Source organism: Acinonyx jubatus, chromosome B2 (assembly GCF_027475565.1).
Source record: "Acinonyx jubatus isolate Ajub_Pintada_27869175 chromosome B2, VMU_Ajub_asm_v1.0, whole genome shotgun sequence".
In the NCBI taxonomy this organism is placed as follows: Eukaryota; Metazoa; Chordata; class Mammalia; order Carnivora; family Felidae; genus Acinonyx; species Acinonyx jubatus.
The window spans coordinates 56,349,753-56,377,271 of NC_069385.1; the positions used below are offsets into that span (position 1 = coordinate 56,349,753).

Consider the following 27,519-nt stretch of genomic DNA (forward strand, 5'->3'; position numbering starts at 1 on the left):
CATGGTTATCATGATCCATTATCCCTTCCCTTCCAAGTCCAGAGTCGCAGCCAGTAAAAATTAGGCCACCTCAAGCCCACTGCTCTTAAGGCTGGAGAGAGCCAAGGTCTCTCTCTGCCTCCCCACCACGCCCAGGAACAGGAAGATGGGGGAATCGATTAATAAGCAAACCCGCCTGTTCGCTCTCAAGCTCGGCAACGGCTAAACTGACAGCGAGGGACTTCGGGAAGGGGAGGGTGGAGGCGTGGTGGCCCCGGCCGGCGAGACCGGACGTGTACCCCGCGCGGGTGTCCCCGGCCCGCGCGGGTCCGTCTCCGGCGGGTGCCGGACCGGGTAGCCCGGGGCGGGCGGGCCGGCGTGGCTGCGACGCGGCCTCGGCGGGGTGGCCCGTGTGCCCGGGCGGCACGGGCGCGGCCGGCGCTCCTGCAGAGGGAGCTGTGCGCCCGGCCCGGCGCACGCACGGCGCCGCCCGCTCCCTCTTGCCGCCGCAGCCGCCGCTGGGCCCGCCCGCCGGGGAGGGGCTCCCGGCCTCGCCGACAGTTGCTTCCTGCTTCCAGCACGTCCTCGCCGCTTGCCGCCGGTCGGGTCGTGAGAGTCCTGGCCGAGAGCCGCCCGCCGCAGCCGCCGCCGCCCGCTCGGCCCCTGCCCGCGCCCCAGCCTCGCCCCGCGGCCAGCCCGGCCGGCTCGCGCCCGCAGTCCGCGCCCCCACGCCGCCCCACGCCCGCCCCTGGCCATGCTGTCCTTCCAGTACCCCGACGTGTATCGCGACGAGACCGCCGTGAGTACCCCAGCCCTCGCCCGCCGCGGGCGCCGCGTGTGCCGCCGCCCGCGGCCCCTCTCCCCGCAGCCCCTCGCCCCCTGCGTCCTTCCCCTCCCCCTCGGCCTTTGTTTGCGAGATACGGGCCAGGGGCGCCGGGCTCCTCCCGAGCCGCGGGGGCCATGGTGGCCGTCACTGGCCGCCTAGAGGCGGCAGAGCCCGAGGCCAGTCGCCGCTTGGCCGCCTCCTAAAAATCAATGGGGTCAAGGGCAGACACCCAGGTAGGAATGGGCGTTTGACGGGATGGGGAAGACAGAACGTGTCACTGTTTTTTGACTGGAGGAGGCTCCTGCTTAAATATGGTGGTAGGAGAAAGTGTGGATGTATGTAGATGATGTAAAATTCAAAAACAAAGGCAAACTTTTTAAACTTCCAAATTTAAAATCCTTGAAGTTCATTCATTCGGTATTAAAACGTGCTTCGAGCGCCTGCCGTGCCCCGGGCCGGGTACCGGGCGTGTGGTGCGGGGTTGCAGACACAAGACCGTGGAATGGGGAGGGTGGAGCGGTGACCCCGTAGTGTTTCAGTGCTGATCCAAGTTTTCCTAAACAAGAGAAGGAGTTGGTGCGGGTGAGACGAGGGCTTTAGAAGGGACAGGGGATGGCCTTTTTCAGAATGAGTTTGTTTGGCTTAGTGGAAGGGTTAGCCATCATTTACATAAGCTGTGGATTAGCTCAGGGTAACTGTTGAGATCTAGTGGGTGGAAATCTGGGCAAACACTCTTTTTGTGTAAAAATCAATTTGGCATCTTAAGAACTGGAATGAATCCAAATGTGGGCTTGATTCTCTGAGGAATAGCCAAATATCTCAGATTACTTAAAATAGAATCAGAATAAAAATTTTTTGTATATATAGATCTGTGGTGGTGGTTGTGTTGTTTTTCTGCTTCCTCTGACCTGATTTATGCCAGAACGTCTGTACTTCAAAGCACATTTCACTTTGGGTTAAAAGGTACTGAGGCTTTAAAGTAAAGGACATATTGTTTTAAATTAAGACTTCCAAGTGGCACTGATGCATTCATGGTTTCTTTGACCAGTGGCCATCTGGTAACCATGTTTTCTCAGTCTATTCAACTGCTTGCTTATTAAATTTACTTTAACAGCCCAAGAAGCTGTATTCCTGTGTTTCAAAGGGTTGTTCCCTTTGTGTATGGGAGTAAAGTGATCCTGCTGGAATGGAAAAGAGGGCAGACCAAGTAAGAAGACCTGAGTGCTAGTGCTGGTTTTGTCACTCACTAGCTGGATGCTTTTGGGCAGATCGCTTACCTGTTATGGGCCTTCTTTCTCATATATGAAATGTTAGTACTGGCTTGGCCAATCACAGGGCTTAGGACTGACTTTTGCAGTAAGACTATCATCATTCATTTATTCCCATGACAGTCTGGCCCTGCAATGTGCCAGACTTCAGTAATCAGAAGACCTGTGACTATGTCAGTTCGGTTCTTAAGGATCTTTGAGTTTTCAGGATAGATTAAAAGTAGAAAGAACTATCGTTTGTGTGACTTGATAAGTGTCATTTTAGTTGTGTTTTTAGTTGAGATTGCTTCTTGCTTAGTTTTTCCCTATTTGGGTTATCAAAATCCTGCCATTCTTGAAAGGGTTAAGTGAGGCTTTTATGAAGACGTCCAAAAGATTACGAACAATTAACTCAAAAGGTTCCACAGATTTTGATATCCTACAGTTTCTTCTCATCGGAGAACTCACGAAAACCCTAAGCCTCATGGCCAAGGGAATATAGCTCAGGTCTGGCTTGGACCCTACTCTGTGGATCCCACGGTGTACGTATCCCAGCCCCGATAGCCTACATGGAGTAAGTATCTTTTTACTGTGACAGGGTCCTGATGACTAAAACCTTAGGCTAGATTTAGGCATTGGCTGAAATTGTCGCCTTCTTTTCTAGGTTGGGTTTGTCTCTCTCCAGCAGGTGTTAGAGATTGCTGTAGCTCCCTCTCTGTCACTTGAACATTTTCAGCCGAATACCAGGCAGTCTTCTGTTGACCTGTGGGGTTGGAGCATACAACCGTTTTTGGTGAATTTCCGCCCTAATGAGCAGAAACTTGGAAACCATGATGCTTCCAATGCAATGCCATTGTCTGTACTGGCAGCATGTGCTGTCAGGAAATTCAGGCCTGCTGTAGGGGTTAGAAGAGTGTGTAGGGTGAGTGGAGAACACAGAGAAGAATGGGATTAATTTCCATCAGGGGAAGAGATCATATGCGAATTGAGCCTGGAAGTTGGCCAGTTGGATAAGGTAGAAAGGACATTCCTGGCTGTGTGACCAAAATAAATCATGGTCATGTAGGGCTGGACGTTCGTGGACTTGCACTGTCTGCAGGATGGCAGTAAGGCTGTTGTGACCATCCATGGGTGGATAAGCTTGGGTGGGGGGTGGAAAGAAAAAAAAAAAGCGGGGCCAGGTTTGATGGGCTCTGCCTACTTTGTGTAGGACTCTGCGGTTTATCCTGAAGTCAGCAGGTGAGCTATTGAATGGTACAAGTAAAATATTGAATGCTAACAGTGCCTTATCAGGGCTGTATTTTTAAAGGCTTTTGGGGAGATGAGGAATGGCTGGCAAACTTAAATCATAAGGAGAACCACGTACTGCCCAACTTGAGTTCAGGGGATATGGCTACGAGACCACCCCATCTGTAGGGTACGGTCTTGTAGAAGAAAAAGTAGGGGGGGCAGGGGAGTACAGTGGTGGCACGAGGCTCCTGGGATTGCCTGTGGGATTGCCCTGGAGAGAATCAGTTTCCTGTCCTGTTTAAAAATGCCTGCTGAACACCTGCCCTTAATTGGCTTCAGATGGTAATGCTGGTTCTGGGAAGATGGAGCGGTTTCCTGACCATACACACCGTTCGGGAGGTTCTGAGTTAGGGTCCAGGTGTGGGCCTGCCAGTTTACACCCGTTGTAGTTCAGTAGCAAGCCCCACAGGCTTTGGGGTTAGCTCAAAGAGGGTCACGGGTTCTACTGTTTATTAGCCACCTGACTTTTGACAGTTGCTTTAGCTCTCTCCAGCTTTAGTTTCCTCACCTGGAAAATGAGTTGGTAATAGCTTCACAGTGAGGTACCATGGCTGAAGTCTATGGCACGGCTCTCTCCAAGTGAGCCGTAAATCTGCAGCCTTCACTCTCTCCTGCTAACCTCTTTGAATTGCATTCCATAATCTGAAAAATAGGAATATCATCCACCCTCTCACAAGGTTGCTTTACAACACTGGGCACCATAGTGTGGATAGTGAGCGAATGTTCGTTGCTTTGGATCTAGTATTAGACAAAACTAACGTGATTTCCTGTGAATCTTTTCTGCTTTCTTATGACAAGTTAATGGATACGTCTGAGTTTTAGGAACATCATGATCGAGGAACATTTTTAAAGTGTCTGGTGTGTCACCTCTGAGGAATATTTGGGGAAAAGCTGTTGGCAGTGTGCTTTTAGTCCCGGCTCTGGTTCTGAACTCGGTATGGCCCTGGGCACGTTGCCATCTTGAGCCTGCTGTTGCTCCTAAAAATGTTGGACTGGAAGATCCTTTACAACTCTAAATTTTTCTGCTTTCTTATTGTCAGAGGAAAAGAAGGTTGTTTTAAGCATATTTAAAACCACTTCAATGTGTGTAAAATGTGAAAGACTTGCAGATAAGAAAAGATACAAAATTTTCATTGAGTGGTAACAGTCAGCTAACATTTTTAAAAAAATTTTTTTTAACGTTTGTTTATTATTGAGAGACAGAGGCAGAGCATGAGCATGGGAGGGGCAGAGAGAGGAGGAGACACAGAATCTGAAGGAGGCTCCAGGCTCTGAGCTGTCAGCACAGAGCCCAACCTGGGGCTCAAACCCACAGACCGAGCAAGATCATGACCTGAGCCAAAGTCAGATGCTCAACCGACTGAGCCACCCAGGCGCCCCTAACATTTTTTTTGTTTTTAACATTTATTTATTTTTGAGAGAGCAAGAGAGAGACTGTGAGCAGGGGAGGGGCAGAGAGAGCAGGAGACACAGAATCCAAAGCAGGCTCCAGGCTCTGAGCTGTCAGCACAGAGCCTGATGCAGGGCTCAAACCCACAAACCAAGCGAGATCATGACCTGAGCCGAAGTCAGATGCTTAACCGACTGAGCCACCCAGGCGTCCCACAATCAGCTAATATTTAGAGAGCGTTTTCTTAAGGGTTCAAAATTGGTGATTTTATGAGGATTTGTCAGGAGAGATTCTAGTCTGGTTTTATGTCACCTGTATTTGTCAGTTGTTTAATGAGAACAGTTTTTGAGTGTTCCGCCTTAACTGACCATGCTTCCAGGTGTGCATTTCTCCAGGTGTTCTCTCATCTGGTACCAGATAAGGAGAGATGAAGGCCCTTTGCAGAAAGCCTGGGGTTTTAGGCACCAAGAGGTCCTTCTTAAACTGGCCAGCAGCCACACTGGAACTTAGACCAGCTGGGGAAACAACAGATTTTCCTTTTCTGGGAGATTATTTGCCTCTATTAGGGAATAGCCCTTACCTTTCGATGTAATCGACAAAGCAAGGAGACAGATTAAAAATTCATCTGAGATCCTGGCATTCTTGTTCCCAAAAACCTATGAGAAACTGTAACAGGAATGTTGGAGTTGCTCAGAAGAGATTTACTGGAGAGATGTCCCTATGCTTTCAGTGACATTAATCAGGATAGTATGAAATGGAGAGATTTTGTGATGATTTTTACCTTTGGAAATTTTCTTTAGGCATAATCACCTGGGAAGCGGTGACTCCCGACTGCTCCTGTAGTGTGTGGGTCAGTTTCCGAGGCCAGGCCCAGGAATTTGGGCTTTTCAGGAGCTCGAAGGTGTCTCTGATGCTCAGCCGCCCGCGGGAGCTCCTTGAAGCCTTCCCCTCTGCTGGGCCCTGCTGTACTAAGCAGTTGTCTTTCTTCAAATACCAGGGTAGTCTGAATGGGTGATGCCTCTGTGCCTCTTTTTGTAAGCATTTTGTAACAATACACAAAAGGGAAGAAAGGCTGCAGTTTTAGAAATGTTCTTTCATTGCACTTACGTCAGCTTTTTTAAAGCTGCTATCAACTGGAATCATTCTACCGCACGTTGGTAACCTGCTTTTTGGCAGTTTAGACTTAAAGACAAAAACCAATCATGTTATATATAGCAGAGAGATTTTCTCATCATTAGTAAGCTCAGCAAGAACAGAAAAGAAGCAAATCAGCACGTGCGTGGTGGTTCCTTCACAAACATGCCCTTCTTGCATCCCTGGTGCATTGTGTGATTCCGTGCTTTGCCACTGACCACACATTTTCAAGTTTCTTTAGCACAGCGGCAGGCCTTTGTTTTGTGTTGTACAGACAGAGCAGTTCCCTATTCTGACCTTTCATCTTTCTTCCTTCTCCAGCTAAAACATTCTTTTCATGATGGGTGGCTTGACACCTTTGAGAACCTGCCAGCTTTGGTTCATGTGGTAATTTGGGCAGACACATTGCCAGTGAGCCAATTGGAGTATTTTGCCTATCCTTATCCTATTTTTCCTCTGTTACATTCAGAAAATACTAATTTAATTGGGGTTAGACTCTAATTGTCCAAAACCACATTTTGTCTTTTGCAGGTACAGGATTATCATGGACATAAAATTTACGACCCTTATGCTTGGCTTGAAGATCCAGACAGCGAGCAGACAAAGGTAATTGGGGCTTATAATTAAAGATAAGGTGGTCTTAGTACCTTGCCCCAAACCCTAGACTTCAGTAGCTATAGCTTTTCCTTTCTGGCATCTTCCTGTGTTTTCTGCTGTGGGATGGTGAATATAACTGTTGGTGCTACCACTTTTTGTCAAATGATCCATGGGAAAAAAGATGAAAGCATTTTTTGTCCCAGAGAAAAGAAAATGTTTGCAATAATGTTTATGGTTTATGGTAACACTGATGAAGCAAGAATTTGAAAGGAAAATATGAGAAAGAAAAAAACTGATTTTACCAAGTAAAAATGAAAACTTAGAGAAAAACTATGTGAATGAAACGTTGCCTAAAATATTTTTTCCAAAGGAAAAAAAATCTTATAAAGTTGGGCCTTGAACAGTGTGGGAGGAGGGGTGGGGGTGGGGTCAAAGCCCCCCCCCCCCCCCCCCCCGCTGAAAATCCAACTACAACTTTTGACTCTCCAAAAACTTAACTACTAATAGTGACTGGAAGCATCACCAATAACAGAAACAGTCCACACACATTTTTTAAAAGTAGTGTGTGCTGTATTGTTTCAGTAAATTAAGATAGAGAAAAGAAAAGGGTATTAAAATCGTCAGGTCGAGAAAATACATTTGTAGTCCTATACTGTAAACAGTCCATGTGCAAGTGGACCCACACAGTTCAAACCTCTGTTGTTCAAGTGTCAACTGTATGTTGAACAGATACCAGGTCTTGAAAACTGAGTGCTGGTCTTGGATCACTTATTGATTTTAATGCAACAAAAACAAAATGAACCAAATTGTAAATATAAGAACATTCTTATATTTTATGGAAGTAATGGGGTGAAGGGAGAATTTTCTGCTCTGCCTAACAATGCAAATCTTTACTGTTCTTTTGGAGAAACACATAGTATTTTGAGCTGAAGTCTCATTCCATTAATGAAAGTACCCCTGAGTGCTATGTCCCACAGATGTTCTGTCCTTGGAGTGCCCAGATCTTGTCATGTAGGATTCATCCTTACATATACTGTAAGTTTGTTAATCAAGTTTGCTTGGGTGAAGGGATCGTGTTTCTCCAATCCATGGCAAGTTCCTTGACTCTTAATTTATAACTATATTTACATATTACTTAGTGCATGGGAATATGTATGCTATTTCTAATATGCTCACTATTCCGGAAATTTATTTGAACTTCTTTAGAATCCCAGAGTACATTTCCATTTTTTAAAAAAGCAACGCTAAATGCACTCTGGGTGGTTTTCCAGACCTGCCGCCAATAAGCCTATGTCTTAGCTCCTCCTATGTCTTAGCTCCTCCTATGTCTTGTGGTCCCCTGCCACCATAAATACCGGTGTTCTCTGGAGAAGTCAACTCAGGTTTCCAAGGCAGTTCAGATTTGCCAGGAAAGCATTCCCTCCCAATGTGGGTCTGGCTAGTGGGCTTGGGATTCTCCCCTTGCCCATTCCCACCTCCCATTCCCACCTCCCATTCCTGCCTGGTCGGTCTGTGGGGTAACAGATTCCACCACTTTTAAATCCTTGGGAAAGAGCTTGACGAGGAAAGGAATGGGGCAAAGGGCTTAGCCAGGCACGGTAGTCTGTGCAAGAGGAGAAAGTAGAGGCAGGAAGAGGTGGTCCTGGAGTAAAATTCATGTCGTCTCTTTCTTCTTCCTTCGTTCCCATGCACCAGTTTGCCTGCTTTCCTTTCTTCCACCCTTTCCTCTTCTTTCCAGCAGGTGTGTCCTTTTTGGCTCACTGTAGAAACCCTTATAACCTCATCCCTACCTTTTGTCCTTGAAGTAAGTACACCACCATTTTGAGATTTTCTAATGGTTTTTGCTTATACCTATAGTCCTTCTTATCTCCCTTTCCCGACTGACTCCTCAAGAAAGACAAAGGTCTCATGGGTGAGAATTATTGGTATTCGGGTTTTCAGTTCTCTTTCATGAAACATTAGTTACAAAGGTGGATGGATAGAGATTCCACAATGAGAAATAGATGGGGATCTTTGAGAGTGGGTGGGGCTCTAACTCTGCAGGGAAGGCTAGGAGGCTTAGGGAGCAGATGTGGGGCTGCCTCCTTACCTTGACCCTGCCAGGAATGACCTTGATCACTTGGCATTGCCCTGAGCCGAGACAGGGATGGAGCCTGGGAATGGAGAGTCACAGGCAGCTACCTAACCTGTAATGGATGGGAAGCACCAGGAAAGGAGTGAACTTCCTGCGTGCATCTCTTGGAAAACTGCCCCAAAGACTGTCTCTGTGATGATTACTTTGAGGTATTGGCTACAACCTGAATTTCTTCAGGCTTTGATGGTGATTGAGGGATTCAGTAGTGTCAGAGTGACCCAGTTTTTGCTTGTGTGTTAATGAACACATGCTTTGCTGTTCCTTAATTGATACTGGCTGGTCCTGTGGTTGACAAGCCACTTATTAGTAGATGAAAAACTTTGCTAGTGATCTTACAGTTCACATTTGCTAGAAGCTAATGAGTATACGCTATTATTTTCATGGTATACATTTATTGGGTGCTTACTGTGTGCCAGGCACTTCATCCGTAGCTTTGCATCCCCTATCATTTAATTCTCAAAGCCTAAAGCAGAGCTTTTTATTTTCCCCATTTTACAGATGAAGAAATGGAGTTACTGAGTAATTAAGTAACACGCCCAAGGTCATTCAGCTAATAAGTGTGGAGGTAGCTAGGTGGTTATCAACTTTATGTTAAAAACTAATAAAAGGGAAAAGACTCTGGGTGTAATAGCTTTGGGGGGAATATATTCATGTCAGTGCTTGCCGTGGACTTGGCCATCCTCCTGCGGGGACCATGGGCTGTGGCCGCTGTGCCCACACTGGCCTGTGCGGACAGCTGCCCTCCGGTGTCAGAGTGGCTTTGAACCTTTGCCTCCTCCCTGCAGTCTTCCCACACACCCATCTCCCTCCTTTCCAGACAGGTTCGTTAATGACCAAGGCCAGTAATATCATCTGGTTTCTGAGGAGTTATTTTTTTCTAATGTGTTTTTCTAACGAGCAGAAGAGCAGCGCGAATATTTCCTGCTCATGGTTAGACACATGTACACAAAGGTGTATTAGTCACACCTTGATGTAAAGAGGAATATCTTCACATAGCCTCCAAAACAAAGAAAAACCAGTCAGGAAGTGAAGAACATTTGTAGCTCTTTTATACTAAATTCTGAAATGCTATCAGGAGGTCTTTGATTTAATCTAGTATGTAATATGGGTTATCCATTCCTGACAGTGACTGGCATTTAAGGCTTTATCCCTTATAAAAGAATATCAGAGCAGACTTGTAACTTAAAAGTAGGAGGTTGTTGAATCTAGATGAATCCCTTAAAGCTGTCAAGGCCCATATAATCCTATGTTATAAGAAATGCTCCAGTTTGTAAAAGATCCTATACAACAACTCACTTGACTCTCTGAAGCAAATCCAACCTTGATATGGAAACTTGAGATACTTTGTACAGACCAGTCCTACCCAGTAGATACATACCAGCTACGTGTATAATTCAAACTTTTCAAGTACCCACATTTTAAGAAGTACAAAGAAACAAATGGAATTATTTTATAGTACTATATTTAATTAGTATTTTCAAAATATTAATATCTCAACAGGTAATCAATATAAAATACTATTAAAATATATTCCTCTTTTTTGCAATGAAGTTTTTGAAATATAGTGACTATTTTACACCCCTAGCATGTATCAGTTCACAGCAGCCACACTTCAGGGGCTCAATAGCCACATGTGGCTAGTGGCTCCTGTGTGGGACAATGAAGATGTAAGGACCAACCTTTCTTGTGAGTATAAAGAATTATCAATGAATGTTAGTAGATTTAAAAGAAAGTTGAATTTATCACAGGAATTAAGGAAGAGTTTAATATAGAAATAGATTAAATAAAGCTATATAATTATCCTAATTAATATTAAAAAGAAATTAAAGGCGTGCCTGAGTGGCTTAGTCGGTTAAGCGTCCGGCTCTTGGTTTCAGCTCAGGTTATGATCTCATGGTTTGTGGGTTTGAGCCCCACATTAGGCTCCGTACTGACAACACGCGGAGTCTGCTTGGGATTCTCTCCCTCTCCTGTCTCTCTGTGCCTCCCCTGTTCTTGCTTGCTTACTCTCTCAAAATAAGTAAGTAAACTTTAAAAACTTAAAATCTAAAAGTACAGTTGGAATTACAGTGCTTTATCAAGGTGACATCTCATTCAAAACAGCACCTTAAATACTAGGCTAAATGTCTCTGTTACTACAATTCTTATATGTTCACAAAGCTTTGATCAGTACATGAAAATATGAACCAAAATTTGGAGAGAAGAAAGTAAAAATCATGAATTGTAGATTATATGATCATGTATCTAGGAAGCCTAAGGGAAACAAATGAAAACTTACCAGAATTAATGATTCCATAAAGTGATTATGTATAAAATAGTATGTACAAAAGAAATACAAAACTGTCAGCTCTTATATGTACCATCAGTAATGAGAAATTAACCCATCTGAGAGCAACAAAAAACAAACACTTGGGAATGAGAAAGAGATTTCGTGCCTACTGGGAAAGTAATAATGCCACTTTGAAAATACAGAGATTTCTCAAAGGCTCAGTTTGGAGTGTTATATCTTTTTTTTTATTAAAAAATTTTAAGTATATTTATTTTTGAGGTGGGGGGGACAAGCAGGGGAAGGGCAGAGAGAAAGGGGGAGAGAGAGAGAGAATCCCAAGTAGGCTCTGCATTGTCAGCACAGAACTTGATGTGGGGCTCAAACCCATTAAATGCGAGATCATGAGCTCAGCCGAAACCAAGAGTCACATGCTTAACCAACTGAGCCATCTGGGCGCCCCAGGGCGTTATTTCTAATAGTGAAAATTTTCCAACAATAGTGTAGTGTTTAAGTAGAATATGTTGAATCTGTTCAATGAAGTAATAGGTGCATCTGTTAAAATGTTGGGCTATAAAGATTGCGTGCTAACATGAAAAAGTGCTTGTGGTAGAATATTAAGTGCGAGGATAAAAATTGCGGTGCTCCAAATGGTTACAACATTAAAAACGACCTTTGTAAAATGATTGTAGGAGAATCTATATAGGGATAGAAACTAAACAACAAAAATCAGATAAAGGGAAAGTTCTGGGTTAAAAGCACTTTAGAGAGGAGCTAAGTATGACTCTTGAAGCATCTGAACCATAGTGAAATCTCACTGGTGTAAGTGGAACACCCGGGTGACCTTGGAAGTTTTCAGCATAAAGAGCTAAAGAGGGAGGTTTGCAGTCATTAAAAATGATTTGGAGACTAAATAGGCGGGCCCCAACAGGCAGTTAGCTCCTACTCTCCTTTCAACAGGCATTTCCAGCATGTCCTTTGTAGATCGTAGGAGGCACTTTGGAGCAGTCTTCCTGCACACCCGTATTTGATGCTGAGGTCAACTTGAGCCTTCAATCTAATAACGAGGCTCTGCTCCCGTCTTCCATCCACTGACGTTAACGTGCACATGATTGACATCCTCATCTTTAACTTTCTAGATTTCCCTCCTAAAAACAAGAAACAAACCCCAAACCCCACCCTCTGTGTAGCTTTTCTCAACCTCTTTCTTCCTCTTCGTTGGTGTCCTGGCCCTTCAGGGGTGCCCTGGTCAGTTGTTATTTCAGATTTTACCATGTGCCATCTCCCTCTCTTCCTCTGGCCAGGAGTCACTCCACATGCCCCGTCACATAGCTGACCCTCTTCCTTTGTCACCATACCCGGTAATATTGCCCATCAACATAGACCAACCTCCTCAAATCCAGAAACTTCCCAACCCTATGTTCTTCACTGTGCACGTGGACCACATGTTCGGGGGAGTGGTGGAGACTTGCATCTGTCCTGTCCAGCAGACTGCTCTGCCATTTGGCCCTGCGTTGACTCCCAAGTCCCCAGACTCTGCTTCCATTGCTCTCACAGCTGAGATGGCAGTCTCACTTTGAGGTCACTCTGACACTACTAAACGAGTATTTGTCTTGGCCTCTCCACTCACTGCGGTGCAGTCATTCCACCCTGTTTGCTCCCCTTCCTGATAGTGTGATAAATTCCTCTCTCTCCATCATTGGGCTTGGTTTTGCAGCCCCAAGGTCTAGACGGAAGCAGTGTCCTTGTAGGCTCTTCAGGAGGCTCTCCGTCTTACCCCACGTTTTGTGGCTCCAACTTCTTAGTTGCATATGCCAGAAGTTGTTACTGAGTTACTGAAGGGGAGATACAGAGAATGGAGGGATTTATACCTTTCAAGGGATAGCCCTCTTAATTGTAACTAATTGTCAAATCTGCCTTTCACAGAAACTCTGTCCTGGGACTTTGGTACAGCAGTAGCTAAGTGTAGAATATGATCTGCATATACCTAAGGACTAATTTTGTTTTCTCCCTGAGAGTGGCCCTAGGCAAAATGAGAGCCACAGCAAACAGCTCTGTTTCCTTGGTGGATCTCACGAGAGAAGAACGTTAGTGAGAACCAGCAACAATAAAACAAAACAGTTGTTTTAGTTTATGTTCATTCCTTCTGATAAAATAAAATTGCCATCTGTGTCAGAGAAGATCAAAGGAATACACAACATAGGTCTTCTCTAGGACATTATTTGCTCTCCCTTCCCATTCTCCCATTGGGCTGACTAGTTGGAGATAGCTCATTACACCTGCTGAGAAGAGGCTGAGAAACGTAGGGAGGAGAGCAGGGGTCCTTCAGTCTTTCAGAGTAAGAAACCTGGACATGTTATCTTTCCCTTCCCCTGTCCTTACACTGTTTCCTTCTCTGGCAGGGAAGATTTAAATCTTAAATGACTTCTGATCATCTCTAGGATATTGAAGCAGCCTAGGATTTCAGTGTAGGTATTTTAGTGTCACAGAGGTCAATGGAGAACAAAGTTTAAGGAGGTCAGCACCTGCTTTCAGGCATCCTTCCTGCCTATTGTGAGGTCTGTTTTCTTGTTCGTTTGCTAGCTTTTGTTTTCATTGTTAAAGGTTAACCCTAAACGTATGTAGTGTGAGGAGTTTCTGCTCTGTTCCGGTACCAGTCTGGCCCAGATCTCCCTGGACACTGGGCTTTCCCTAGCATGGAACCAGAGCCAACCTGTGGAAGAAGTGGCTTGGAGCTGGGTGAGCAGAGTTCATTTGTCCAGTCGCATTTCTACAGCAGGCCACCGCGCTGTCAGGCTGCAGAGCCAGCAGAGTTGAAGGTTGCTCCCAGGACTTCCAGTGCTTAAAGGGCTAGTCTCTGAGCCAAAAGACAGCAGATGAAGTTCACTGGAAATTAATTGGCTTGGGTTTATGATGTTCTTTGAAGACTTTAAGACACACTGAATATCCTTTTCGTGGATAGTTCTTCATCCTGTGCGCTTGCAGGCACTCCTCATATTACTTCTGTTGGGAAGCAGTGTGGAGGCAGAGAATATTTGACAAATGGGACTGGAAGCCAGAACACACAAATCAGAGCTCTTGTCCTTCCATTTTCTTGTTCTATGACCATGGCAGGCTACCTAGCCTGGATTCATTTTATTCGCCTATAAAATGAGTATTATCGAAATCACTTCCAAGGTTTTACTGACCTTCACCTCAGAAAATGCACGGAAGAATTCATTTTCCGTACCTGGCAGAGGTCTGCACAAAGATGGTGTAGCTTGGGGCACTGCTGCGTAACCGTAGCGGGATATAGACCTTCAGACGCTAGTGCTCCAGCCGCTTAGTCAGAATGTCCAACTTCAAAGACTCTTCTATTTTCATCCAGAAAACTAAGAAGGATTTTCCTTTCGAATCCTAGGTGTTTAAGATAAAGAGGCTCACGCTCTGTGCGTTGGTATTTTTCCATGGGACTGTGACTTCTAAGTGAGGTTCCCGTGTTCTAAAGCATGATTATTAAACTAGGGCAGAGATTACCTTCAAACTATCTGGTAGTACCTCTTTTAACTGGGGCCTTGTGAACGCCCTTGGCAAAGCTGGCCTGTGAAACACTCGTTCACCCATTCATTACTGTTCCATGTAGGACCTGGATTGGGAATTACTACTGTGCTGTCCTTCTTGATTGGAAACAGGAGGCGCTTTAGGTAAATATGTTACCACATATTATCTCAGGTTCCTAAATATCTCACTCATCACCTCCTTTGGAAATGTTTTTCCTTATTGTAGTTTGTAAATACACTTCTTATAAATCCACAGTGGAAATATGTAATTAGGGAAACAACTTCCTTTTGATGTATGGATGGGATAATCATCGGAAGTATGAGGAAGTTGCTGGTACTGGACCATCTTCTTTTCTAAGTGCTACTGGCTTTTTTTCTCTTTTCTCATGCCTTATATAACCAGGGTTTATTTATTTTGAGAGAGAGCATGCACATGAGCTAGGGAGGGGCAGAGAGAGAGAGAGAAAGAGAAAAACAGAATCCCAAGCAGGCTCCATACTGTCAGTGTAGAGCCCTATGTGGGGCTCGAACCCATGAACTGTAAGATCATGACCTGAGCCGAAATCAAGAGTCGGACACTTAACCGACTGAGCCACCCAGGCACCCGTGTAACCAGGGTTTTGATGCAAGCAGCAGAAATGGATTCTGGCCAGCTTTAGCAAATAGGGAATTTATGGCAAGGATGAGCCCAGCTCCTGGGGTAGACTGAAGGGCTAGGCTTGGCACAGACAGGAACCAGATAGTTCTAGTGCAGAAATTCTAATTTTCACCCAGCACTGCTAATGGCATAAATGATCTTCACTTTTTCAACTGCCTGTCCCTTGTTTAGTGACTCTCCCAGGAGAGGGAGTTTTGATTGGCCAAACTCCAAATGTGTGCTCACTCCTTGGCCGAACTGTGGTAATGGGAAATTTTGTAGAAGCCCCAGGGACCCTCTTTGGCTTTTGTACCATCAGGAAGCTACCTGGAATTACTGTCTGCTAAGAAGGGAGGACACTGGAAAGGGAGAATGGATGCCGGCGACCCGAAATGCCACAGGTCTGCTGGCTTCATCCTCTCTCCCTTCTCCATATGTGTTCGTTCCCTTCCCTGTTCCCTGTCTTTCCTCTCCTATCCAAGCTTACCTGTGTGTCCACTGTGGCAAGCATTAGATCAAACTGGGAGGAGGAACAGACACTCTGTCAAAAGCCAGACAGATGTGGCCCCTGCCGGCATGGAATTTACGTGTTAGCACAGGAGAACCAGCGATTGGGGGTGTGCAAGCCACTTAACCTTCGAGCTGCTTAGAGTTCTGTGCTGAAAAGAGGCTCAGACACATCCTGAGTCTCATTTTAGAAAAGCAGACCCCAGACCACTGACAAAATGCTTAACGTGCTTGAATACATTTAATGACATCTTGCCTGTGGGCAGTTACTTGACTTTGATTTTTAATCATCATGGTGTTCCTATGAGAAATGCTGGTCTCAGATATGTTTGGGAAAACCATTGGTAAAGAGCTAACAACTGAAGAACTGAGATAACTCTGACTTCTCCCGGCCTCTCTTCCCCACTGCCCCCAAACTTAGCTGTCTAAAATCCACTCACCACCCCATGCTGCCATTTCCAGGGAACAAAGCACTTAGTCATAAAAACCACCTTTGTTAGGCACTTAGTAAAATATAGGTCTCCAAACTGTAATTCTGGAGCATCTGATTTCAGTAGAAATCTCTGTCTCCCAGATAATTCTTAAGGTCCAGAAAGCTTGGGAAAACTGCCCTAGAGAATGCTTAGACGTGGTTAGAGAAAGGTGGTAACACCTTTGATAGTAACACCACTTTCAAGCAGTCAAAGTCCTAGTCGATGCCTCACTGTTGTTTATAGCATCTTTATAAATCGGAGGGACAGTGTTTGTGGTTCTGACGTTTTCATTGGGCGATATCAAGGCAAGTGTTAGAATAAAGACCTGAGGGACTCTCCTACGTAATATTGTACGGCACTGACCATTTCTGTCAGCTGTCTGTTTAATCATACACATGATTCTTAGGAATTCCAGTTCTGCCTCTATAAAATCTCATGCCTTTCTCCTTTTTCTTTCTTTCTTTCTTTCTTTTTTTTTTTTTTTTTAAATTCCTACTGACACTGCTCTGGTTCAGGCATGCATTGCCGTTGTGCTAGACATTCAGTAGCTTCCTAACTTGTCTCCCTTCTAAGATTTTCTTTCTACCCTGTTCCCCCCAACAACTAATGGGAACCCTTAGAGATCTTGGAACCTGCATGTTCATGGGAAGGCAGTGGGTAGGACCATTTAATGAGCAGCTTCGGAGGTAGAAAGGCAGGTTTGAATCTTTACGCCACAATTTCATCAGATGTGATGTTGGTCATATTTTTTAACCACTCCAAACTTCAATTTTCTGATTTATAATTTGGAGCAAACTACTCTGTATGGTTGTGGTGAAAATTAAGTGATAATTTTGAACCATGCAGCAAAATGGTAGACACAAGTAAGTGCTTGATAAATGTTTGCCACTGCATTTATTGTAGAGCACTTTAAATAGCATGGAAATTATCTGCCTGATAATTTAGAGCTATGTGGGACAAATTCTTTTGTTGCAGTTAATTCTTAGGCTCTTTTCCTCCACTTTCTTTCATGGTTATTGCCCTGTTCAGATCTTTCTTTCTTTTTGGATCGATTTTTATCCTTTGTATTTCCTAGAACATTGCCCACATCATTGAGATTCTAAAATGTACCAGCATGGGGTTAGTGTAATATATCTTATGTCCTCAACTCTACTCTCCCTGTCTGTGGCTATATTTCTTCATCATTTCCAATATTGAGTTTCTGCAACATTTCTCCCCTTTCCTTGATTAGCTTAGCCAGAGCTTTGGTTGAGTCTGTTTTTTCCCTTTTTAAATTTTGTTTTTAAAAGAAGCCATTCGAGGACTTAGAAGTTATACTCTTCTAATTTTCTAGTTAATTTCTTCTCATGTTCTTTTGTTACTTTAAAACTTTGATTTGAATGCTTAGTTTCATTTCACTTTCTCATGTACTGATAAGACACCATTCGTGTAGATACACCTTTCTCAGCTCCGCCCACCAGGACTTGGGCAAACTTTGGGTCATTTCCTCCTCTTCCTAGGCTGCTCATGTTCTACCAGCCTCACCTTGCTCAGCAGATGGCAGGACTCCTGGAAGAGCTGTTAGGATGCCGGATTAGTGGTACTTGAAACCCAAGTCATTCCAGCTCATGTGAAAAAAGGAGCAAAGTGGCTGTGATTGGCAACCAGGGTGTAAGAGCCTTTAGGCACAGCCTGATCCAGGAGTGCACATGATATTTCTGGAAACCTGTTTCTCTGTCTCTCAGGTCATCTGCTTTTCTCTGATTGTTTTGTTTTCCAGTAGCCTCTTCCATGTGGTAGGAAAAGATGGGCCTTGTCTCTTTCAGTTTTACTCAGTCCTCATGGTCCCAAATCCCATAAGATAAGATAACTTCTGTCTGCCAGTATGCATCCCTGTCACTGAAAAAGGATTCTGGTTGCTTTGCCTGGGTTCATGACTCCTTTATTGACTTGCCTATAGAGAAGAATGGATGGAAAGACTGCTTACAGAAATGGATAGGGGTTTTTTTTGTTTTTTTCACTTTCTTGTTTTTTTTACATTTATTTATTTTTGAGAGACAGAGCATGAGTGAAGGAGGGGCAGAGAGAGAGGGAGACACAGAATCTGAAGCAGGCTCTAGGCTCTGAGCTGTCAGTACAGAGCCTGACACAGGGCTTGAACCCACGAACCGTGAGATCATGACCTGAGCCGAGGTCAGACGCTTAAGCAGCTGAACCACCCAGGCGATCCGATAGGGTTTTCCTATATAAAGAATGTAGAGGGGCGCCTGGGTGGCTCAGTCGGTTGAGCGTCCGACTTCGGCTTAGGTCACGATCTCGCGGTCCGTGAGTTCGAGCCCCGCATCGGGCTCTGGGCTGATGGCTCAGAGCCTGGAGCCTGCTTCCGATTCTGTGTCTCCCTCTCTCTCTGCCCCTCCCCCGTTCATGCTCTGTCTCTCTCTGTCTCAAAAATAAATAAATGTTAAAAAAAAATTTTTTTTAATAAAAAAAAAAGAATGTAGAAAGGAGTTAGCATAATTAGAATACAGACAGAGGTAGCAGTAACGTCATATGACAGATGGTGCAATCTACTGGTACTCAAAAACAGTAAAATCTGATGGAGAGAGAGGGTAAAACACAAACATCCTGAAAGCATAACTGTCACTTTCCAGACCCAGCTTGTTTATTCGAATGCAGAGCACCTCACCTGTGCCAGACATACCTCAACCGTCACAGTGTGATTGCTGTCCTTCAGGACAAGGCACACCCAGACACCAGCACTGTGTGCATAAGTCACAGAACAAGCCCTTGGACCCAGTGCAAGCCTCATCCTGTATGGGTGTTCTTCTTGGCCCTGGATCAGTCCCTGGATCGAGGGTTGGGGTGCTCAAATGGCCAATAGAAGTCACACACTGTTCCCCCACTCTATCAGTAGGACTTCTCAAGGGTACCAAGATACAGATATCACCTTCAAATGTTTTGCCACATCTCATGAATTTTAACTCTTTAATAGTCTTATTTTTCTTGTTTTCTAAATATTATTGTTGCTGTTTGGATTCTCTTATTGAAAAAAAATAGTTATTTAAGAGAGGATGTGTATGCATTTAACTTCTTCATGATCAGGTTTTTAGTTAGGTTTAGATTTGAACTACTGTCTGTCCTTGCCAGGTTTCTGGTTAGTAGCATGTGCCCCAAAGGACCAAGCCAAATGGAGTTCAAGTTTCAGCTTTGAATGGACTTCCTAGTAGTGACTGGATTTGAGAACAAGACTTGACTGTAAGGTCAAACTGATTTGCCCATATGGGATGGGCATAGGAGGTGGAAAAGAGACCTGGCTGGGATTCTGGAAGGCCCCACCTGTACTGTTAATCACATGCAGCTGGAAGCTCAGTGTGAGCCTTCCTTGCCTGAGGGCAGACAGTCCCAGAGAGAATAGGTGCACCCACTCTGGGGTTTTAATGTTAAAAGACAAGCCCCATAGAGTTGGGGCTCTTACCACTTGAATTCACTCTTTCTCCTCCTGGGGAATAAGTAAGTAATGGGTTTATGGGGCCGGGAAAAGAAAGTAGCATTGTGCTTTTACTGTGACCTGAATCTCCTTTTTTTCTTGGAATTTATGATTTCCTTTGTTGTCTGAGGTACTGCTAATTATTTAAAAATGTTCGGTGAGTACTGGAAAATATGGGATACTCATTTCTCTCTCTCTCTTTGTATATATTTCTCATATTAGTTTTATAAAATATATTATTTCCATTCCTTTATAGTCTCAATTTCTAGACCTGTTTCCTGAAGCAGCTGCGTTTAATTTTCTGTTTGGCATGACCTGCCTTCAGTTTGCTGTGTGACTGTCCAAATCTCCGGGCCCTGAGTCCTGGAGCCTCATGGATGAGCTTTACCTTCTTTTTTATAAGGGTGTCTCTGCACTTGGAGAGTCATATCTGAATTCTGCCATACTCCCAGCAGTGAGAGGGGACCCACATGTGCATCTCCCTCTGGCCTCCAGGAAGCACTCAGCCTCCTCATGGCTGGGACCGTGTTGTTCTGCCAGACCTTCCTCTGACACCAACCTGTTTTCTTCAGAAGCCCCTGAAAGTTGCTTTAACCAGGTCATATACACTCATGCATATGTCTGTGTGTATAATTTGCAGCAGAAACTCCTCAGATGATGGTGATGGATAGCACCATTCCTAGTTTTTGTTGTTTATTTGGGAAGAGTGGAGGTTGATAGCCGTGTGCAAGTTAATGTCCTACCTAAGACTCCCTCTTGGTCATCTTGACACCTGCCTGCCCCACTCTCTCTCACCCCTGCCTCATCCTGGAAATAGTTTCTCCTTTATTCTCTTGTAGCATTTCCCTTTATCCCTGATTCATCTGTTTAATCTTATGTTAATTGTGGTGTTTTATATATATACAGCTAGTTAGTAAGTAACTGTATGCTTCATTTTTACTCATATATGTATGAGTTATGCTTATTAAAGGATGTGAGGTATTTTGTGGATTAAAATACAGTGCATGTGAGGACAACTTGAAGAAATTCTTTCTGAAGACAGGGTAAAGGAATCTCCAGCTCCCAACCTGAGTGACCCTTTGCCAGCTAGCTCTTCTTTCCTTTTCTTTCATGGTGGTGAGACTTTAAGGTGAGCTCCCACCAGGGGCGCCTGGGTGGCTCAGTCGGTTGAGCATCTGACTTCAGCTCAGGTCATGATCTCATGGTCTGTGATTTTGAGCTCCTGTGTCAGGCTCTGTGCTGACAGCTCAGAGCCTAGAGCCTGCTTCAGATTCTGTGTCTCCCCCTCTTTCTACCCCTCCTCCACTCATGCTCTGTCTCTCTTTCTCTCTGTCAAAAATAAATAAACTTAAAAAAAAAAAAAAGATGAGCTCCTACCAGAGTTTTGTGTGCACAGTACAGTATTGTTAACTACAGGCGCAGTGCCATGCAGCACATCTCTAGAATTTACTCCGTGTGTATAACTGAAACATTGCCTTGCTGTGGAGCTTTCTAATCTTCAAGGGAAGAGGGAGGTATAAGCCAAGTTTCTTAGTCCTGGGCAGCTAGCTATTCAGTGCGTTCACATCCATTCATTGCTATAAAATCCAAACTGTTGATCTTCTTCAGAGGCTCAGCTGCAGGTGTCATTAATGGGCTTTCAGATTCCAGTCACTTGGACAACACTCTGTAATCGACTGTGGACGCCAAAGCTTCTTGAGGAACGAAGAGAATTCTAATTCTCCTCACCCCGCTTCTTTATCATCATGGATGTCCTCCAGTTTTGTTCGTCTCTTCTTGCCCCTTTTCTCCCTTTCCCCCAATTTGTTCTAATTTCTAGACCAAGAAGCCAAACTGTTAAATCCGTAAGTGACCAAGAAGGTGTTTCCTGATTAAAATACCAGAAATCATATTGACAGTCTGTAGAACCCTAAATTTCACAAAGCCCCTTTATAGAACATTTGCTGTCTTGAGCATGAGAAGGATTTGCCCAAGTTATAAAGAATTTGAGACTCTGAGGCATTTGACCAGTTTGGTTTTACGTGTAGGTCTTTGACTTGGAAGGACATAGTCTTTAAAAACTGCTCTGTTTAGAGTAATTGGTTGACTATCATCGGTGGATGGGTGGGGTGACAAAATTGGTCGTAATAGTCCTAGAATTGTATCATTATTTAGTAGCATTATGCCTGGCATGACAGTCTTATGAACATTTGAAAAGCCAAAGTGTCTGCTTCATTGTGAGATGGATTCGGTGGCCGCAGTTGTGTCTGTACCACGAGACGTCTAAAAGAAGTGATGCAAGATAAAGGAGCAGTTGAAGAAGACGGTTCCACCTTTCCAAAGCAAAGGAACTGAACACCTGTGTGTCTTGGGCCCACCTTGGTCCTACTAGAGCCTGAATAGGGCCTCGATCAGCCTCAGACAAACACAAACCAGAAGGGTGAGGGACACAGAGCCCGCACAGTGCCCTCCTCAGAGGCCCCTCCAGTGGAAGAAGAGGGGCCAGCCAAGAGCCTCAGCACACTGGGATCCCAGGGTGGGAGCCCCGAGGAGCTAGAGCAGTCTGATGAGGCCCTTCCGGGAAATAGCCATCAAATCCACACACGAGCGTACACGGTGCCCATTTTTCTCTGTGCCCCATCACAGTGGTCGTTCCTGCTGCTTCTGGAGACCAGCCATTTCACTTGGCCTCAGCTCTCCCTGGACCACTGGCCCACCTTCCTGACTTCTAATTTTGCTTCCCTGGTTTATTCTTCATCCAAAGCAAGGGTAGATGTTTCAAAAGATAAGCCAGATTTTGTAACTACCTCCTTTCCCAGTCATAGCTTGTTTGCCCCTAGAATGAAGATTCAAACTTCATAACTGCCACCAGGTGCCGCGTGATGAGGTGCCGCACCATCAGCTCCCGCCTGGGTCTTTGCTCCCTGTCACTCATTCCCAGCCTCACTGCCCTCCCTGCTCTCCTTCACACCTGGGAGCTCCCATCTCCCAGGGTCCCACGCTTGCCATTCCTTGACCTGGAGCACTTCTCCCGTCTTTGCATGGCTGCTCCCTGTCGCCTAGCCTACCTTAATTCAGAACTGCCTCAGAAGGGCCTCCCTGGCCACCCTCCCTCCTCCTTCCCAGTGCTTCCCAGGCTCTGTGGTGAAGGACTGGTTTTTAAATTTCCAAACTGGTATGGATTGATATTTTTGTAAAACATAGCAGAGATGGCACAGCGATGTCACATTGCTCACAGCACTCCCTCTCAGGCTCTGTCCTGGCCTCATCCCGGGCAGGTGGCATACAGTTCAGGACCAGCACAGGCTGCAGATGCTCATGATTACCCTGTGTGTGGCCTTCGGACTAACCATTCTCTGTAACCCTCTGGCTTGTGTATTGTCTCCCCCAGTACAGTGTTAGCGCCACGAAGGCAGGGAGCTTGTCCTGGACTTGTCACCTCTCCATCCACAATGCCAAGATCAGTGCTGATGCACATGAGGTTTTTCTTAAGTCCTTTCCGATGCTCCAGGACCCTGACGTGCCTGTCCAGCCCCACCTAACACAGGCGGGGGGAAAATCATAGGAGGCCTGGCTTCCTTTCTCCCCCGGGTGTCTGCTCTTACTCATCCCACATCCGGAATCAGGCATGGAGCCGGCCTCAGCCTCTCCTACTGTGACTGGAATAGAGTACAGGTGGCCCTTGAACAATGTAGGAGATAGAGGTGCCAACCCCCCGTGAGGTCGAAAATTCCCTTATAACTTTTGACTCACCCAAACTTTACCTATAGCCCACTGTCGACTGGAAGCCTTACTGATAACATAAACAGTCAATTAACATGTATTTTGTGTGTTTTTTGTATTATGTACTGTGTTCTTAAACTATTGTGAGCTAGAGGAAAGAAAATGTTACAGAGAAAGTCATAAGGAAGAGAAAATACATTTATAGTACTGTAAAAAATCCACAAATAAGTGGACCTGCCTGGCTCAAGCCCATGTAGCTCAAGGGTCAACTGTAATTCTGCTTGAGTGCTCTTGCTAATTCACTGTTCACCTTGACCGGGTGACTTCAATACTGCATGCCTCAGTTTCTGTGTCTGTAAAGTAGACAAGGCATTTCCTTCCATCATGAAATCAGTAATGCTCTTGCACACACTTTGTGATCTCCACAGTCCTGCCCCTGAGTGGCTTTGCGGCTGTACACTGATATTGTAACCAAAATAAAAGCCCGTTTCCTCTTTGACACTCTTTTTAATGAGGCGCAGTGGAATCAGCAAACTTCTTCTATAAAGGACTATGTATTAAATGGTTCAGATGTTGAGAGCCACATAGGCCTCTGTTGGGTTGTTTTTGTTTTCCGACTCTTTAAAAGTATAGAAACTATCGTTAGCTTAAGTGCCATAGGAAGGCAGGCCAGGGTGAATTGCCAGTTCCTTGGCAATAAGCATTTGGCATTATATTTCTTTGGGACTCAATACATTTGTTTTCTGTTTGAATGAAATAAGAAATGTGACCCATAACAAGTTTGTTGTTTTTTTTTTAATGTTTATTTACTTTTGAGAGAGAGAGGGAGAGAGGGCGAGCAGGGGAGGGACAGAGAGGGGGAGACAGAAGATCCAGAGCAGGCTCTGTGCTGACAGCCGAGAGCCCAGGGTGGGGCTTGAATTCACGAACTGCAAGATCATGACCTGAGCCAAGTCTGATGCTCGACCGACTGAGCCACCCAGGTACCCCCATAACAGTTTTTTTTTTCTTGAATGGATCATCTTGCAAAAAGGGTTGTTCATTATTTTAGTCCTACTTTCTACTCTTTCTCTCATATTCTCAAGCACATTATAAATATCAGTGAATTTTAGAACAGCTTTCTCTGAACACAGAATCATGGTTTTCCAGAGCACAGTTGGTGGTTATTGTAGGAGATCCCATTTGAAGACCATTTTGAGTTAGGGTGGGCCCTTGGACCTTGATGATCCATCCAAAAGTAGAGGCCAATGATAGCGCATTTTCATCTGTCATTCAAAATATATTATGTTCTTAATTTCCTGAAGTTTTCCTCTGAGAAGTTACCTATTTGTAAACATCAGATTGAACCTTCAACTGAATTTAGAGCTAATATATTTATTCTTGTTTCATTTCTTACTAATAGCCAGAGGTGAATATTCTGAGTCTGAGTTTTCATAGTATGAAGAACTTTCTAATTGCTCACTTACAAACAGGGTAGGCTTGGGTATAGTTGATCTGTTGTGAAACCTGCCCCTTGCCCTCCCTTTGCTGCCAGGGTCCCCTGACTTCCTGCAGACCATTTCTTGCCCTTCTTACAAACTGTTTTTGTTGATATTCTTATCTAATGTCACCCATTCTCCAATTTTTAAAGAATATTCTTCAGTTTCAAATTTTAACAAGGTTCTCCGAAGTTGACAAGGTAGGAGGCCTTAGGAAGAGAGCATAGGCAAAAGCAAAATTGGTAAAATAGCACCTTTGTATATGTTTCTTTAATTCTGATGGTTTGTGGGATCTCAGACTACTGACTAGGAAGGCTGGCACCTTGGCAGTGTGTGAACGTAGTCGATTGACTGCATGATCTTAGTACAGCAGACTGTGTTTATTAAGGGAACAGATTCAAGAGTAAACTCTGCCCCTGCCTGGCTGTCTGATGTTGGGCAGCTTTTCATCTACTCTGAAACTCAGTTTTCTCCTCTGTAAAGTTGGGCTGATAATAGAGCCTTCTCCATAAGATAATTGTGAGTTCTAAATGAGTTAACAGTATGTAGTTAGTGCCATGAAAGGACTAGTTATCATTTATTGAGGGAAAAATATGCTTTCATGGATACATATCAGTGGATAAAATTCCATATGGAAAATTTTATGTCTGACTTGCCTTTTCCATTTAAATTTTCTCTATAGGCTTTTGTTGAGGCCCAGAACAAGATTACTGTTCCATTTCTTGAACAATGTCCTATCAGAGGTTTATACAAAGAGAGAATGACTGAACTGTATGATTATCCCAAGTATAGTTGCCACTTCAAGAAAGGAAAACGGTATGTGAGGTTGCTTTTATTTTTCTTTTTACTTGTCTAATTGAATGCTTTCTTTAAATCTTGAAATACAAATTCTAAATAACTTGCCATTGATGGAATTAATTCACTCTCAAGTCAAATCATTTCTGTGCTTGAGTATGAGAATAAAAACTTTTGGTCTGTTGTCCATATTCTTAAAATTATAATTAAGAAATTTAGTAGAGATACTTCCTAGGGAAAAAAATCTAGATTATAGGAAGTTATTGTTGTCTTATGGCTAGTAATTGGTGAGATAGGATGATTTGCAGATGGCAGTGGAGATTCGTTTGCCTCTAAGATTCCCTTTGGCTTATATTGCTAGAAAGGATTTTCTTGTATGGGTGTCTTTCACCCAGGAATGGAAATGGCCAGGAGGCGGCACCTATCACTAATTCACCTCTCTTGTTCCTCTCCCTTTCACACCTACTTAGACATATTCTCTTGTTCTTTTTTTTAAGTCTCTGGAACCATCATCATAAATTTATTGAGAATTTCTTAGACCCCCCCCTCCGCCACCTTCACACATGTGCACAAGTGCGCACGTGCGCGCGCACACACACACACACACACACACATCAGCAAAGTACCGTCTACATGCCCCTCTGCCGCTTGTTTTTGTAAATAAAATTGAAATGGCACACAGACCTGTCCATTCATTTACATATTATCCATAGCTGCTTTTATACAACTACAGAATTGAGTAGCAGCAGCAGAGACTCTATGGCACACAAAGCCTAAAACATTTGCAGTTTTGCCCAGTACAGAAAGGGTTTGTCCACCCCTGCCCTAGCGGCTTGCCGAGGGAAGGATCCAGCATTTCATTTTAGAAAACCTGTGTTCTTTTCCATTGAAAAGAAAAAAAATTACTGCTTTCTTTGATTATCAGTTTTCATTTTAGCAAATGAAGCAGGCTTTATTTGTTCCCATTTAGTTAATATGCAGAATTATGATAAATTATTTGAGTACCTAAAACAATTCAGATAACTAACTCTAGGCACAGGGAGGTGGTGGGACCTTCCATCCTAGTCCCCACGTACATATGTCCCTGGCATAGCCCATTTGCAATTGAACCCTTGTGTGTTGTTTTTCTTTTTGCTTGTGTGTATTTGATTGTACCCCACAAGTGGAAAACTCTACTGCTAAATAAAGACCATCTCTGTCCCGCAGGTATTTCTATTTTTACAATACAGGTTTGCAGAACCAGCGAGTATTATACGTACAGGATTCCTTAGAAGGTGAAGCCAGAGTGTTCCTCGACCCCAACATACTCTCTGACGATGGCACGGTGGCTCTCCGAGGTGAGTGCTACACAGCCAAGCCCACAGGAGTCCCAGGGCCTTCGCTCACGGCTCTGACGTTGCTGCAGTCCCCTCACCTCTGAAATACCAGACGGGATGGACCATATTGTGCAACAGATGCACATGCAGTATCAGGAAAGCTAATTTTTGCACAGTATCTTTGGAATACATGAGTAGCCACGTGTTTTGGTGGCATGAAGCAGAACTGGAGAATAATTCACACTGGACCCAAATTAGCTTCCAGGGCTTCTGAGATATTTAAGTACCAACATCATTGCTTCTAACATCCCTGAGACCTATCTGTGTTTAGAAAAAAAAATCTTCTGTAAGTAATTTAAGCTCTACGAAGAATGTTCCGACTATAAATATAAAATAGGAAAGAATATTTACAAGATCTCTTTCCTTGGTGGGGAGGAAGTGATCAGAGTTTTAAACTTTAGCTGTCAGTATTTTAGAATTAAAAGTAAAAAAAAAAAAAACAGTCTTGTAGAAATTAGACCGGTTGATACCCTGTTGCCTGAAGATGCAAGTTTAAAACCCAAATCATTAAGTTTGGCCTGTAGTGACCACATGTCTCCTCAATAACTCCACCCCAAGATAACCTCCACAGTCCATAACCATTACTGTTGGTTTGTGCCACGAGCACTGGTTCTAAGGAAGGAAGTTGGTTCTTCTCTGGTTCTATGCTTTAATAGTTGTATACTCTGGGAATCATCTCTCGT

At 44.2% G+C, this 27,519-nt stretch overlaps 1 protein-coding gene across 1 annotated transcript in view; it reads left to right on the forward strand.

Annotated features, from left to right (window-relative positions):
* Positions 1-606: 606 nt before the first annotated feature.
* PREP (prolyl endopeptidase) overlaps positions 607-27,519 on the forward strand; it is a 118,004-nt gene continuing 91,091 nt past the window's right edge. Inside the window, exons 1-4 of the mRNA XM_027057176.2 lie at positions 607-778; positions 6,398-6,472; positions 25,348-25,481; positions 26,667-26,797. Of these exons, the coding sequence (XP_026912977.1) occupies positions 734-778; positions 6,398-6,472; positions 25,348-25,481; positions 26,667-26,797 (385 nt within the window). The 5' untranslated portion in view covers positions 607-733. The remainder of the gene's footprint in view (positions 779-6,397; positions 6,473-25,347; positions 25,482-26,666; positions 26,798-27,519) is intronic.